Below are 17,465 nucleotides of genomic sequence, written 5' to 3'. Positions count from 1 at the left end.
TCTCACGGATTTGACTAAAGGTGTCTATGTCTCCTCCCTTGTTTACAATTCCTATTATTTTTTCTGTTTCTTTTCTTTGTCTCTCTTGCTCGATCTTAATTTTACATTGTTCGCATCTTATATTTTTCTCCTCCCCTTGTGTTGTTTGATTTGGGCTAATTTTTCTGTTTTGTATAGAGTTGATTTCCCCTATGAGTTTTTTCATTTTTATTTTTTCGTCCTCTATTGGGCCTTCTGTATTAAGTATATCGAGTATTTGTTTCATTTTCCGTTGGACCTTTTCCCTGTCGGTTTCTTCTGGATATTTTTTGCTTTCCTCAAGTTTTTCTTTTTTGAATTTTTCATTTATCTCAAGGCTGTCCCCTTTTCTTTTTTTCATTTGCTGCATTTCTCTTCAGTCCTCTTCGTCGAACAAGAAGGCTGTTAAAACACTCTCCTCTATATCTTCCCAAGTTCCTCCCCTTTCTTGTTCCGTTTTTTCTTCGTGACTTTCTGTGAGGGCTTTCGCTTCCAGGATTTTCACCGAGGGATCTTCCTCTTCTTTCTCTTCCTCCTCTTTTTCTTCTTCTCTTGTATTAATTTCTTCCCCTACAAGTGTCGAATGCTTTATGGCACCCGACCTGTTTAGTTTAGGCTGTTGATCGTGCCGTTGTAGCAATTCCCTTTCAAACTTTCTCTGCTCATCTTCATCTATTGTGCCGTCTTGCGACTGTTCTTCCCTATTCTCAATTTTACTAATTAATGCGTCGTCATTGTCCTTTTGCCTTTGGTCGTCGTTATTTTTTCCTTTAGGTTTTTTTGAGTTGGTTTTATTCATATGAATTCCCACGAGTCGGGACGTGCTACGCGTCCGACGTGGCAGTGCGCCCTTACCACGTTAAGGCTAGGTTCTTCGGGAGGTCGCCAGGTATCCCTCGCATCTCTCATATCTTTGGCACGATGCCTTCCACCATGATAGTGGGGATTATTTTATTGAGGTTTACTCCTCTAGTTATATGTTACATCTAGGAGAGTGATACCCCTATAGTTTTCACACACTGATCTATCTCCCTTCTTAAGAATGGGACATACTATGGCCTCTCTCCATACTTCCGGCATTTCCTCTCGCTCCCAGATTTTCGTCAACAGGCTACATATTCGCGTTAGTGCTTCTCCCCCATGCTTGATTAATTCTGCAGTAATACCATTGCTGCCTGCACTTTTGTTGTTTTTCATACTATGTATGATTTCTCTTATTTCTTCTACGGTTGGAGTCTCTACTGTTTCCGCCGGGCCTCTGACTTCCTCTACCATTTCCTCTTGCTCCTCATCACTTCCATCAGATTCTTCATTAAGTAGCTCTCTAAAATGCTTCTCCCATCTACTTAGCTTCCCTTGCTTATCTCCTATTAGGTGCCCTTCCTTGCTCTTGTAGTAGTTCTGTTTTCTTACACATTGGTCACTGCTCCTTTTCGCCTCCTGGAAGAAGTTTCTTACATTTTTATTAATATAATGCTCTTCAATCTCTTGAAGCTTTTTATCCATATGCTCCCTTTTCTGACTCCTACACAGTTTTTTCGCGTTTCTTCTCGCCGCTTCATATTCATTCTTGTTTTCTTCACTTGGTTTATCCATATATTTTAGTCTTGCCTCATAAGAAACATTTATGTCATTTTCAAGAGTGTTTTTGTTTCGCGCGAGTGCTAATTAGTGAAAAAAAACTCGAACTTTGTGTCAAAACATTCTTCGGTTTGTTGTAAGTGTTGACAACAGTATAAAGGTGGGAATCACCGCTCCAAAGTAACGTATTATTTCATTATTATTATTTAAATAAATATTGCAATTTTATAAATATAGAGATTACAAAAGCATTAAAAAAAGCCGACGGGGGTTAATTTTCCGCAGGGTTGAACTGAAATTAACCCCTCTCGCGGTTTTTTTACATCAAATCAAGAAAAATAATAAAAATTTAAAAAAATAAGAAAAGTAGAACAATATTTTATTATACCAAAAACTGTTAACTGTAAATAAGAGGTTAGTATTTAGATTCAAAATTATTGATAATAAAATATATTATTTAATAACGCATGAGAATATGCTTCAGATCTTAACGACTTTAAACCATGAGTCAAAATTATAATACTCAGTATGTACAGTATCCACAACAGGACATTACTATAAATCCATCACTAAATTCACTAAACCAATGTGCAGGACCGTACGCGCAAATTCAATATGTACCAATTCAACAGTCCTTATATAATAACACAGCTCAGAGTATTCAAAACGTGCAACCGCATTTAGTTTCACAACCGATGCAGCCTTCTACTAGTGCAGCAAAATATTATCCTGTACTACCTGTTCAATCGCAATCCCAAGCTGAATCTGCACCAGATGATTGGAAACACGTACATAACAAAAAAGAAATCGAATTGATAGCCCGGAAAAATATATTAGAGCAACAAAACAATCCAAAATAGATGATTACTGGTTAAACTCACCAATATCGACCTCCAACAAATTCTCTGTATTACAAAAAGAACAAAACGATGCAAATCAGGATACAGCTACAGAAGAACAAAACGATGCAAATCAGGATACAACTACAGAAGAAAACCAGAGCCAAAATACAAATACAACTACTAAAACGCCACCAATATTTGTCTACAGTGTTAAAAATATTACTCCGCTTACCAAACTACTACAAACGATTGCAAAAGATGCTTATGTATTAAAAACTCTCGCCAATGACCAAGTAAAAATAATGCCTCAAAATAATGAAGTCTACTCTGTCATAACAAAAGCACTAGAAGACAAAAATACTGAATTTCATACCTACCAACTCAAAGAAGATCGCTCATTCAGAGTTGTACTAAGAAATGTACATCCATCTACAGATATCAACGAAATTAAGGCGGAAATCCAAAGCGTAGGGCACGAAGTCATAAATATCAATAACATTCGTCAATCAGGTACTAAAAAGCCATTACCACTGTTCTACGTTGAACTAAAACAAGCCGAGAATAACAAAGATATATATGAGATCGATTCATTGTTGAACTATAAAGTAATTTTTGAACCTCCACATAAAAAACGTGTAGTACCTCAGTGCATAAAATGCCAACGCTACGGCCACACCAAAAATTTTTGCTACCTTTCTCCAAGATGTGTTAAATGCGCGGGTAACCACAGATCTGATCAGTGCTCTTACAAAGAAAGAAACAACCAGGTGGAATGCGTGCTGTGTGAAGGAAATCACCCAGCAAACTATCGTGGGTGCTTAGTCCACAAAGAGCTGCAAAAAAGAGCATTTCCACAACTGAGAAGCAAACCAACAAGTCAGCCTGTCCAATCAAACCAACACTTAGTAGTCCCGAATGTAACCTATGCTCAGGTAGCAACCGCTGGTAATCAAATACCATCAAATACAGCTCCCAGTCTTCAACAATCCACTGACATGCTCGAACTTAAAAATATGATCAAACGATCAAAATATGATCAATTAAATACAATATTAAAAAACGAGCCTGTACCGTCATTAAGAAGAACAAGAAATACACTTTCTTCAAATAAACTTTTTTATCCGATGCCTAGATTTTGTGTCATTTTGGAACTACTAACGAAATAAAAAATTTTAGTATTTCCAAAATGACACAAAATCCAGGCATCGGATAAAAAATTTATTTGAAGAAAGTGTATTTTTTTGTTCTTCTTAATGACGGTACAGGATCGTTTTTAATATTGTATTTAATTACAGAGTAATTTCCACATATTAATATGTTTTTTAAATTGGGCTCTGTACCGCCATTCTTTATTATATTACGAATACGTGTGCCAAATATCTCAAAAAAATATTCAAAATTACAGCCGCAATCTTGGCTCTTGGAACGCGTTTTTGCTACCTGTTGATCGCTACTGTATCACCTTAAAAACAAAATGTATGGAATTGGCAGATGGCAAGTTAAACAATTGAGAAAAGTTGAAAAGTCAAAAGTAAAGTAGTGAAAAGTAAGAGAATAAAATGAATACGAATTAAAAACAGTAAAAAGTGTATCTCAGAACTGCATTCACACATAAACTGAACACGAAAAATGAAAGAAAAGCTAGAATAATGATAGTTGATAGAAGTTTACAGACGCTTAGTGGAATTTTAAAAATCTTTTGTGATGATTGTAGTTCATGTTAATATTATACTTGTGGATCGGTGTTCCTATTTTCTGAGCTTTTTTGGGAGTTTTTCTTCTACAAATTAAAAAAAAAAGTACAGTCTACAGAGCTTTTCATTTGCATTCCAAAGATCTAACTCCGTGCAGGACCATAAAGGCCAAAATATTGGCTGTAGTATTCAGGGCCGGATTTAAGGGGGGCAGGCTGGGCAGCTGCCCGGAGCCCCCACATCTTGGGGGCCCCCACAAAGCCCCAAACTTAACAAAATCAGCACATTATTCACATAGAGCAATTTTTGTCAATCAAATAATGTCTATAATATTTCGTTATATAAATGGTTTTTCTCCTATTAAAAATGTATTTTTGGCAAATTACGGTCATTAAGCAGAAGATATATGTAAGACATTCTTGCAAGAAGATGATATCGATTTGAAAAGCTGCAGGGGACAGTCCTACGACAATGCGTCAGTTATGATGAGTGGAAAATACAATGGTGTTCAGCTAAAATTTAGATAACACAATATCTTGGCGTTGTAGATTCCATGTGTCGCCCACTCTCTAAATTTAGTTGCTAAAGCTGCAGCTAAGTGTTGTCCCGCTGCCATAGAATCCTTTAATTTTTTTAAGGACTGTATGAACCCTATGTATTTTTCACTTCCTCTACATATAGATACAACTTGTTAATCGCATGTTTAAAAACGTCTTTAAGCGAGAGCAACGCCGACCATGGCAGAAATATTATTGTTCCTAAAAAAGGGTAAATACTACTAGATGGTCCTCTAGAAGTGATGCCGCAAAAGAACTAGTTAAAGGTTATAATCAGATTAAAGGAGTATTATTAAAAATTTCAAAAGACGATGGTCAACAATTTGAAACTCGTAGCGATACAAATGGTTTGTATAATCGAGTGTCTTTACTGAAAACAGGGATATTTGCAATATTTTGGAATGAAATCTTGAGTGCAAACAGCACAAGTCGTATTCTCCAAGATAAAAATATTGACCTTAATTCAGGAGTGGCGGCACTTAAATCAATTAAAAAATTTATATTCTTTTAAGGAATATTTCAGAGACTGAAATGACAACATCAGAGAAATTTAGGACTCAAAATTTTATAGCTATTATAGATCACTTCATTTCCTCTTCAAGTCATAGGCTTTCGGCATATGAATCCATGCATTTCAATTTTGGATTTTTACATTATTTGGAAAATTAAACTCCCAATCAAATTGAAGCTCACTCACTGAAGCTTACCGACAATTATAGCAATGGTTTAGATAAAAAACTAGGTGTCAAACTAGTAACAATTTGTAGAATTTTTCAATTCATTTAAAGAGGAAATCGGCTCATCAAATATAAGTAAAGAACTTCAAATGTACCGACGGTTAAAAGAGAAAAATGTGAATGATGCGGTTCCAAACGTTGTAGTGACACTTCGTTTATATTTAGTTCTGATGGTAACTAACTGCAGTGGAGAGAGATCATTCTAAAAATTTAAGTTAATTAAAAATCGACTTCGGTCTATGATAGGCCAAGAGCGTTTGAACCATCTCTTTATAATGAGCATTGAACACAATGCCTTAAAGCAACTAGACATGCCCGACATAATCAAGGAATTTTCAGTTAAAAAATCTCGAAAAGTACCCGGACTTTAACCATACCATAGTCATAACAACAATTTGTTTAATGGTAGGAGGTAGGGCCCCACACCAATTCTGCCCAGGGGCCCCCACTGCCTTAAATCCGGCTCTGGTAGTATTGGATGCTACCTTTGGTATCTTAATCAGCAGCTAATATTCCCTATTTTTCCCGTTCATTTTTTACTTGGGAACTTCGATCCCTACGTAACTGCTATCAGGAGAATGTTGGTTACAAAGCAAGCTATAGATTTGCTTAATTTGGGTCTTTGTACTTTAATTTTTTAATTTGTATCTTTCGTACATCTATTATATCTCTAGAAATGTCGGTGATAACATCAGGCAAGGCGATACGGTTTTAGACATCCATTAATAATTATTGCTGACTAGTTGATTACATCTAGATTTCTAAATTAAGAAAGTTGCTGAGAATATTGTTTCTAGTATTGTTTCTATGGGTTGTTAGTTTTATTTTAGAATTTTGTTTCTGAGAGTATTGAGAAAATTAGATTGCTAATAGATTGTCACTATTTTCAAGGATTCCGTTACTGTTGTTTCCTCTTTAACCGAAGTTTGTGCTTCATAGATGCTCCTAGTATATGGTATGGCCTAACCTTCGATATAAATATTTTATGTAGAGTATATGTACCTTTACACCTTGAACGAGACTGTTCTTCTATATATTGTCGATCTGTGATTCTTTCCGTAGAAAAGGTCGACAAGTCTTCTGTTCTGCACAAAGACAAATAATATCAGGGAGTTTACTGTCCAACATCAGATGTAGCACAGTATTTGAAAGAATTAGACAAGGCGAAAACGGCGTGTTCGTTGGAAAAAATATTCCTATGAGATTTTTTTGCATAATCACATTCGTGAGACATCCCAGAATAAGGTTTAAGAAGTCGCCCAAGCGAAAAGTGGTCTCGATTTTTTTAGACAATTTGCAAAAATCAATGTTTTCGACCCGGAAAAATTTTTATTGGGTTTTTAACTATTTTGAACAACAAAGATTTCTTGTAATTTTTCTCTAAAATTAATCGTTTTCAAGCAATTTAAAATTGAAAAAATAAACGAAAAATGGCGATTTTCAAGGCCCAAAGCACCAGTAAAATATATTATTTTTGAGGTTATCAAGTGCCTAAATTAAAGTTCAAACCCTATTGTATCCATTCCCGATGAGTATTTTGGGATTATTTTATTTTAAACTATTGTTCTTTAATTGTTAATGCAGCGCTTATGACAGGGCGGGCGCTCGGACTGTCGCGCGTCTGGACTCTGTCTGGACTATATTATATTATGTAGCTCGGGCGTTCTCGGCACTTTTTTATGCTACTTGTTAAATATACCTACGTTTTTGATAACTGTGTTTTTAAGTTTTTATAAATCAATATGATTTTTTGATGTTTATCATAATTTTTGAAGGTATAAATAACAATTAAAAAAATAATAAAGCGTTCGAAAGTTTACAAGTATGTAGCAAAATTTATTTGAAATTCATATATTCGCATACATCTACATTGCGACCACATAAAAGTACACAAGTATTAAAATTATTTTTCTTACAATTTACATGCTTTAGTTTTATAAGTTTTGTACATTTGCAGCGTAGAATCAATTTTGCATTCAAATTATACTTTAAAATTTTAATCTTGAAAATTACTTTTAATTTTAATCTTAAAAATTTTTAGATCTCAATGACAAAAACTAAAAAAATTAATTTTGCTACACATTTGTAAAATTTCGAAACTTCTATTAATTATTTAATTGTTATTTATACCTTCATAAAAACTAAAAAATATGGTTACCAAAAACGTATGTATACAGTGCGTCCATAAAGTAAGGCATAAATTCATTATTTCGTAAACCAGCGACATTAATGAAAAATCTTGAAACGGGTCGATTTTTATTTTTAGATTCAGATTTTTTGGCATATATATTATACTAGTGACGTCATCCATCTGGGCACTATGACGTAATCGATGATTTTTTTAAATAAGAATAGGGGTCATGTGATAGCTCATTTGAAAGGGTATTCAATTCTCTATTAACTAATATAAACATTAACCTAATTATTTATACAAGGTGTTCAAAAAAACATTTTTCTAATTAAAATAATTGAGACAAAAAGAAGAATGTACGTAATTTATTTAATTCAAAATACGTTTTACTGTTGTCACAAAACAGGAAAAAATGTTTATTTTAGAAATAAATATTGTTTTTTGCTTAAATTCAATGTTAAAGCTGCCACCCATCTGTCGCTTGGCAGTTTGAACATTTCATTTAAGCGAAAATCAATGTTTATTTGTCAAATAAATTTTTTTCTGTTTACTGACAGTAGTAAAATGTATTTTGAATTAAATAATTACATTATATTCTTCTTTTTGTCTCACTTATTTTAATAAAAAAATGTTTTTTGAACACACTGTATAAATAATTATGTTAATGTTTATATTATTGGATAGAGAATTGAATATCCTTTGAAATGAGCTATCATATGACCCCTATTCTTATTTAAAAAAATTATCGATTACGTCATTACGCCCAGATGGATGACGTCGCTAGTATGATATATATGCCAAAAAACCGTAATTTAAAAATAAAAATCGACCTGTTTCGGGAATTTTCCTTAAAGTAACCGGTTTACGAAATAACGAATTTATGCGTTACTTTATGGACGCACTGTATACGAGTATAAAAAGCGCCGAGATCGCCCGAGCTACATAAAAATATAGTCCAGACGCGCGACAGTCCGAGCACCCGCCCTATCATAAGCGCTGCATTAACAATTAAAAAACAATAGTTTATAATAAAATAAGCCCAAAATACTCATCGGGAACGGATTAAAAAAGGTTTGAACTTTAATTTATGCACTTAAAACTTCAAAAATAATATTTTTTGCTGGTGCTTTTGGGCCTTGAAAATCGCCATTTTTCGTTTTTTTAATTTTAAATTACTTATAACTCGAAAACGATCAACTTAAGAAAAAACTTACAAGAAACCTTTTTTTTCAGAATGGTCCAAGAAATCCAAAAAAATTTGTTCGGGCTAAAAATACTGATGTTTGCAATTTTTGTTTAAAAAAAGTTGTTTAAAAAAATTAGGACCACTTTTTGCGTGAGCGACTTCTTGAACCTTATTCTGGAGTGTCTCACGAATGTGATTATGCAAAAAAATCTCATGGTAATATCTTTTCCAACGAACCCGCCGTTTTCGCCTTTTCTAAATGTTCTGTGAATTACGGTGTCCTATGTGTGTCCTATGTGAATACTTGTCTTTCATACTCCTTTCGATATGTTGGTTCATATTCAGCAATTATGATAGGCAGAATCTTTCCCGTATAAAAGTTCTGTCATTTAGTGAATTTTTATTACCTACGTCTTAATTGAAGTAAGAGGTGACAGAAAAAAATATTTACGATGGCTTTTGGGATCGTCGGGATATTTTTCCGGTTTAACCAAGGTAATCATTTTAGCATAACTTAATGGGAGGACTGAGTCTGATACACCGGCACAATTTACTCACATTAGCAAAGCTGGAAATAGTGTAATTGACTTAGCATTTACCCAGAACAGTGCAATACCTATTATCCAAGATTTATGTGTGATGAACCATAACAGTCCTTCTGACCACTTTGGTATACTGGTAACTTGCGTCTCCGACTTTTTTAGAGAAACTCGTTTCAAAAAAGCACTTCCTATACATAAAAAACTATATATCAATGGAAACCGACCTTGCTTTTTCTATAAAATTTCTATGCAACATTCGAATAAAACGTCTCTTTCTATAAATATTGATGTACAGGAACTATACAATAATCTATTGTCAGCAAATAAAGCAATTGCTTCGCAATTACAACTTTGTAAAGAACAATTTTTTCCGTCGTGTATCAGGCAAAGTCCTCCATGGTTTGATCATGAATGTACCTCAGCTAAAAACAACATGAAACAAAGCCTCAAAACAGCTAAAGCAAATAACTTCCGCGACCCCTATAAAACAAATTTTTTGACATCAAAAAAAGCCTATAGATAAATAAATAAAAAGAACAAACATATATATTTTCATTACCTGTATTCTCACCTTGCAAACAGCAGGGACTTCAAAACATTCTGGTCAGTGATTAAGAAATTTCGGAAAAATCACAATACTTCTTTAATCGATGTAGACGTATGGGAACAATTTTATTCGAATATATATCCCCCAAAACTATATCATAATGCCCGTTTTTTTGATGCAAGACATCCCATTTTTGACGCTATTATAACCAGTGACGAAATATATAGAGTCCTAAATAACTGTCCCGATCGTAAAGCACCTGGAACTGACCAAATTTCTTAAGAATTTTTTAAAAATCTTCCAAATAATTGGATACTTTATTTAACGGGCATGTTTAATGGAATACTGGAAACAACCATTACGCCGCATAACTGGAGTGAAGTCATTTTTACTATGATATTGAAAAAGGGCAACCGAGATGATCCAGCAAACTATAGAGGTATTACCTTAATTAATTGTAAAAAATCAATGGGAAAATCCCAATAGTTGGCTGTATACCATAGTTTAAAAAACCAATACAGAAGTAAAAACTTCGAGATGTATTCTGGTATAAAATCGTTTATTTAAAACTATAAAATGTCATCGATTGCAGAACGTTTTCGTTCTAAACAGAACATCTTCAGTGCCTAGAATGAAGTATTTCCACGTTAGTTTAAAGCAAAAGGTTAAAAATGTGACTGTTAAAATGAAAAATGTGGGAATACTTACATCCTGCCGAGTATTTTGAAACTAGCACACTGTAAATAGTGTTAACATCATCATATATGGTTTACATAATGTAATATGTTAAAATGTTATGACTACAAGTCGATGTTAATGGATAAAGTGGAACACATGCTAAAAGGGTGCCATGGTTCCCTGCTCGAAGATGCTAGGTACTTGCCAATTCAATGGGCACAGACCAACTGAGAAATTATGAAGTGGATATAAAATTTGACAAGGGTGACATGACATGACAAGATAAAGCCAATTTTTGGTTAAAGTTTCATTTGATTTTGGATTTTTTAATAAAATGCGAAGGTTTGTCTGCAAAAATAATTTAAATTATTTGAATAATAAAATCTACTGTAAAGTTTAAATTAGCAACTCTCTATTCCAGAATAACTTATAGATTCATTAAATTTAATGCAGATATATTACATGGTTTAAGTTGCGACGTCATCGGATGTGAAATGACGAGATGAAAGTTGAGTTTTGTTGAAAGAAGGAAATACACTACATAATAAAAGATAATTAGACATGCGTGGAAAAACAAAGCTAAACAAGCCGAAAAAAACCAGAATGTAAGAGTATTTTTATGTGATGAAATGTTGGTTGCCTAACAAGGCAAGCAGGCAACAGGTTGAAGGTAAACGGTAGAATATTGCCAGAAAACAGTATATATACAAAAGGTGGCTATTTATTGTGTTAAATTTATTATTATACTATTGTAATGAATAATTATGTCTGTTAAAAGTTGGAAAATAGTTGTTAACAAAATTAAATAACTAAAGATTACTGTTAGTGAGGTAGATATATGTGTGAAGGATATGATTGTATATAGTATTGTGAAATGAATAAAAGTATGTAATAATATAATAAAATTAAACTATGTGACATAAAGTCTAATTCATCTTTATGTAGTTTTGAAAGGACTGAATGAATTGGAAGTAATGTATCTTGATAGTCTACCAACGTAGAATAGTGAATAAAATAATTAGAATGGGAGCTACCAATATAGGTCAAATTGTGGGTTGGTGTCAGTATGTAAAGAAGAATCTAAATTGAATGAGTATATGAAATAGAAAAGTATGAGATTGATTTCTATTGGTGATAGTGGAGTGAACAGACTGAACTAAATGAAATATATTTAAGTGCAGAACTTTATGAACGTATGTGATTGCAACTGAAATCAAACAAATGAAAAATGTGAAAAAATTTATTTTAAATTGGGATAAATGGATATTGGAAGTTGCCTGATATGAATGGAAACTTCCATTCATATCAGGCAACTTCCAATATCCATTGAATTGGCAAGTACCTAGCATCTTCGAGCAGGGAACCATGGCACCCTCTTAGCATATGGACAATTCGACGTAGATCTCAGGATCGAATTGTTTTGTAATGCCCCTTTGTCCGCTTCTTCTCGATCGACGATGGTAAATAAATGTTTGAGTGTGGAGAAAAAATATGGTTTTATTGACAGCTACGTAATTACACTATAGATGATGTTCAGGTAACTTTCTATGATAGACTGCCTTTAATGACAGCTACTGATAATAATTACACTCGGCGTAACTTCTAACAACGACTTACGCACTTGTTAACGAGGTAACTATTTCAATTAGACTGCCCCCAAATTAGTCCCTTTGATTAATTTATTTTTTTTTTTTTTTTTTAACCCCACATTTATTACAATTTATCTATACAATCTAAACCTAAATGTTTAGGTAGATAACAGACAATAAGTAATAGGACTGACAATAATTAGGAATGACATGTAGGGAGGCATCCAGTGATGCACCCCTTTTTTAAAACTTAGCCTACAACACTGACTATTTCTGACATAAACTTATACACATTAATTTAGTACCTATTGTTCACTTAACTCTAACGGAACTTTTCGTTTTAACCTACGAACAGTACGCGGTTTATTCACTAAATTTTTTGCTAACACGTTTGGATGCACTTTAAGTTTTTCTGTATGTTTTTTCGCGCACTTTTTGATGTCATCTTTGACGTATGGTAGTCCGGCGTCCCGATGGATGGCTTCATTGGTTATGAACCATGGAACTCCTAGTATTGATCTCAATATTTTGGACTGAAATCTTTGTATGATTTCAATGTTGGAATGTGCGGCGGTTCCCCATAATTCTATCCCATAAGTCCACACTGGTTTTAGGATGGATTTGTAGATTAATATTTTATTTTCAGTTGATAGTTTTGATTTTTTGCCCAACAGCCAATATATGGTTCTTAACTTATGACCCAGTTGTTTTCGCTTAGTAAATATATGCTTCCTCCAGTTTAATCTTCTGTCCAAGTACATACCTAGATATTTGACTTCATCCCCTTGTGGGATTCCTTTATCGTTTAAGTATACAGCCGGACATGTTTCCCTACGCGTGGTAAATGTTAGGTGTAGCGATTTGTTTTCATTAATTTTGACTCTCCATTTTGTCATCCATTGTTGAATTTTATTTAGATTATTTTGTAAGATTTCTGAGGCTATTTTGGGATTTTTGTTCGATGATAGTATTGCCGTATCATCCGCAAATGTGGCTGTAGTGATATGTGTATCTGTCGGTAAGTCAGCAGTGAATATAAGGTATAATATAGGTCCTAGTACACTTCCTTGGGGCACCCCAGCGAGAATTTGTTGTATGTTTGTGTATTCATTCTCATACTTTACCTGGAAGTTTCTGTTGGTGATATATGACTTTAAGAGTATATAGTAATTTGTAGGTAAATTCTGTTTTAGTTTACATAATAGGCCTTTATGCCAGACTTTATCAAATGCCTGACTTACGTCCAGAAATACCGCCGAGCAGTACCTATTATTTTCAAAGTCCTCGTTGATTCTCTCTACAATTCTATGTACCTGTTGTATTGTTGAATGTTGTTTTATAAACCCAAATTGGTGTGGTGGTATTAGTTTTTTGTTTTCTAGTATAGGCATTAGCTTAGTAAGTGTCAGCTTTTCAAAAACTTTGGATACCACGGGAAGAAGACTAATAGGACGGTAGGACTGTACATTTTCTGGTTCTTTTCCTGGCTTTGGTATCATTGTTATTTGTGCTAGTTTCCACTGTGATGGGAAATGACCTAGTCTCATTATAGAGTTAAATAACTGTGTCAGAAATTGGAAGCCTTTCTCTGGGAGTTTCTGAAGAGTTTTTCCTGTAATCAGGTCGTATCCTGGAGCCTTTTTTGGATCGATGTTGTGTTGTATAATATTTTTTACCTCATTTTTTGTGAATCTTTTTTCAGGAAGTTCTAGTTGATAAGGTTTTGTGAGTATCGAAATAATTTCTTCTTCAGTTTGTAGTGAGTAACTTCCCTCATTTGATGTAAAGACTTTTTTAAGGTGTGTCGCAAATGTTTCGGCCTTTTCTAGAGGACTTCTCGCCCATTGTCCTGTTTGTGTTCTTAGTGGTGGGACTGTATAGTTCTGCCTTCGTAGAGTCCTTGTAGCCTTCCATAACGAGTAGTCAGTAGCTTGAGTTGCATCTAGTTTTTGTAGGTATTCCTGAAAGCTTGCATTTTTTTCTGCTATTATCAATTTTTTTAGGTCTTTTTGTGCTTTATTGAGGTTTGTTTTACTTTGAGGTGATCTTGATAATTGCCATTGTTTTCTGAGTCTTCTTTTCTCAATTATTTTTTCATGTATTGTATTGGAACAGTGTTTGTTCATATGTCGATTTGTAGGTAATGGTGTTGAGTTCCATGCTGCTTCCTGTAAAACTGTGTTAAAATGTTCTACTGCTTGTTCGATTTGTTTATCGGTCTTTAGTGGGATGTCTAAATTGATTTGATTATTTACTTGATATCTAAAATAACTCCAATTTGTTTTGTTGTTGTGTAATATACAGCTCCTTTCTATTTTTGTTATGTTTTTGCTTACAGTTATGATAACAGGTGAATGGTCAGAGGATAAATCGTAACAAGACTTTGGTTTAAAGTATTTTTCATTTATTCCTCTCACTATAACAAAATCGAGGAGATCTGGAATTTTCGCAGGGTCTGTAGGCCAGTATGTTGGCCCCCTTGTGGTTACTATGTTCAGATTATCTATTAGTATTTCTTTTTGTAGTTCACGGCCTTTGGTATTAATAAGTCTAGATCCCCACATTAGATGTTTTGAATTGTAGTCTCCGCCACAAATAAACCTAAGTCCAAGTGTATCAAAAAAGGTTTTAAATTCTGGTTGTTTAATTGAATGTTTTGGTGGACAATATATAGCTGAAAAAGTTATAGGTCCTGTCCAGTCTTCTACAACTACATTTGTGGCCTGAATATGTGCTTTTTGATAGTGAGTTGTCTGGTAATGTTTGATGTTGTTTCTTATAATGATTGCTGTCCCACCATGTGCAGTTCCATCTGGATGTGTTGTGTGATATATTTTATAGTTGTGAAATTTTATGAAACTTTTTTTCGTGAAGTGTGTTTCTGAAATCAGTATTATGTCTAATTGGTGATTAGCTATAAATGCATACAACTCATGTTTGTGTTGTGTCAAGCCATTAGCATTCCATATGGCAAATTTTAGTGTATTAGCCATTAGTTCATTTTTGAGACAAGTGTTGTTAATAAGTTTAGCATGGTGCTCATTTGTTCCATAAGCCCTTTCATCATATTCTTTAACTCCTGCATGTCATTTGCCTGAGTGACCATTGTAATATCTTGTTGGTTGGTATTTACCATTTGAGCATATGTAGGTCTTTGTGTTGTACTTATATTTGTTGTAGCCACTGGTAGCTGTTGGTTTTGTAGTTGATTCGGTGACTCTTTCTTTCTTAAGGTTGGAAATCTTGCTTCTTGCAGTTGTTTATGTACACTGCATCCTCTGTAATTCGCTGGGTGGTTATTACCGCAAAGTACACACTTTACTAGATCAGATCTAATTTTGTTAGGGCAATCAGCTGTTTTGTGATTTAGAGCACATTTTACACACCTGTATTGATGATAGCAGAAATTTTTTGTGTGACCATATCTTTGACATCTGGTACATTGTACTAATTCTCTTTTTAGCCTTGGGGCTTCGACATCAATTTTTGCGTTGAGTAAATATTCCATCTTATAAATTTCTTTATTATTATCTTGCATTTTTAAGTCCACAAAAAATAGTGGTAGGGGTTTTTTTGTAATTCTTTGTAGTATATTCGTTATTTGTAGAACTATATGTCCTTGGCTCTCTATTTCTTTTCTGATTTCTTGTATATTCACTGTAGGATGAAGATGGCGAATCACTACTCTAAAGGGTTTATCTTGCTTCTTACGATATGTATGATATTCGGTTTTTTTCTCATCAAGTGCTTTTATTATACTGTCGTATATTTCAATTGTTTGGGCCTGTACCTTGACTTGTTCTTCATTCAACACTCTGATTAAATGTTTATCTTTGGCTATAGTGTTTAGTAGTTCGTTTAATGGTTGGATGTTTTTAACACCGGCAATAAATATTGGTGGGGGCTTCTCTTCCTGTTTTTTTTTCCTCTTCAGTATCTGCTTCTTGTGTCTCTTCATTAATTAATACATTAAATTTATTTGCTGTTGGTGTGTTGAGCCAGTAGTTATCTATTTTGGTTTGTTTAAGTTTGGAATGTTGTTCCGGACTGGTTCTCCCACGTTTTTTATTTGGAACTATTTGCCATTCTTCATCATTTGCTTTGGATGTGGATGGGGGTTGATATTGTGGTAATGTACTTTGGACTGAATACTGGTATTGAGGTTGATATAACTGCATTGGCTGGTTTGGCTGGCTTGGAGCGAAATTTTGCTGAATTTGTGATACAGGATGTGGTCCCATTTGCATTTGTTGTGGAAAATATCCTAGTTGTTGAACTGTTAAGTTTTGGTCGCTGAGGTTCATTTGGCTAGATGTTGGACATTGAGAGTATGGAAATGGATACTGATTATATCCGTTCGACATTTTGATTTAAATATTAATATTAGTATAAGGTGTTACCTTGATTGGTTGATTCCAAAAATAATATTCACAACACATTTTTGACACAATCGCCAGCACTAATATTAATATACTTTATTTTTATTATTTAATTTGTTTTGAAATAATTAATTTGGTTGATTTAAATATATAAAATCTGTTTTGTATCACTACACCAGATTTATTTTTAATATTTCAAGTCCATTAAGGTATAATTAGCTTTAAATGGTAAATTGATAACAGTAATTGTTTTATCTACAACCGTCCTCGATCAAGTTTGGACGACTACTGATTAATTTATAATTTCGTCAAAATATACAATTCATCAATAAGTTGCATGACAACCGAACTACGGACTTTGCATGTTGAAAGCTTGCAACTACAGTTTAACGGAAGTTATTACAAAACTTATAAAGTTCAATTGGAAAATATATTATTTGGCAATTTATTAAGTTTGCAGGTGGAATGGACTCTCATTATTAAAATATTACTCGATGTTTCCCAATGTTTCAATTATACACGGTGAAACTATAAAAGTTTAGGAAGTTAAGAAAAAATGTGAGATTACAAATTAAGGGATTAATTTGAGATTGCACATATTGGCCACTTAAAAGAAAGAGACGACCAATAGAAAATGTTTAAACACATTATAATATAAAATAATAAGAATATAACAATAATCCTAACACTTATTCACTCGGTTTTTGAATTATTATCTCACCCGAGCAGTGCTACCTATAACGTGAATATTTAGAATTTATGATTCAGCTAATCTGTTTAATTCAAATCTAATCTATTTAAGTGAAACTGTTCTAGATGAAACTGTTTTAAAGTGTTAATTAAATTTGGTTGTGATGCTGTGTTTTTTCGAACTCTCATCGAGGAGCTAATCTCCCCGAATAGCTACATTATGGTCGGGTATGTTGATCGGCTTTTAAAAATCTACTGCAAGTAGATTCCTTGGGACCAACAACAAGACACCAA

General features: G+C 33.6%; 1 protein-coding gene across 1 annotated transcript; it reads right to left on the bottom strand.

The window, feature by feature from the left end:
* Positions 1-394: 394 nt before the first annotated feature.
* On the bottom strand, positions 395-16,466 carry LOC126886154 (UPF0746 protein DDB_G0281095-like). Its single transcript, XM_050653004.1, has 2 exons — positions 16,241-16,466; positions 395-786 (listed from the first exon to the last, which is right to left on the bottom strand). Exons 1-2 carry the CDS (start codon positions 16,464-16,466, stop codon positions 395-397), a joined length of 618 nt encoding a protein of 205 aa, XP_050508961.1.
* Positions 16,467-17,465: the final 999 nt, after the last annotated feature.

Source organism: Diabrotica virgifera, chromosome 6 (genome assembly GCF_917563875.1).
Source record: "Diabrotica virgifera virgifera chromosome 6, PGI_DIABVI_V3a".
NCBI classification, from domain to species: Eukaryota; Metazoa; Arthropoda; class Insecta; order Coleoptera; family Chrysomelidae; genus Diabrotica; species Diabrotica virgifera.
Note: the sequence above shows the minus strand (reverse complement) of the source record. Positions and strands in the feature narration are given on the sequence as shown.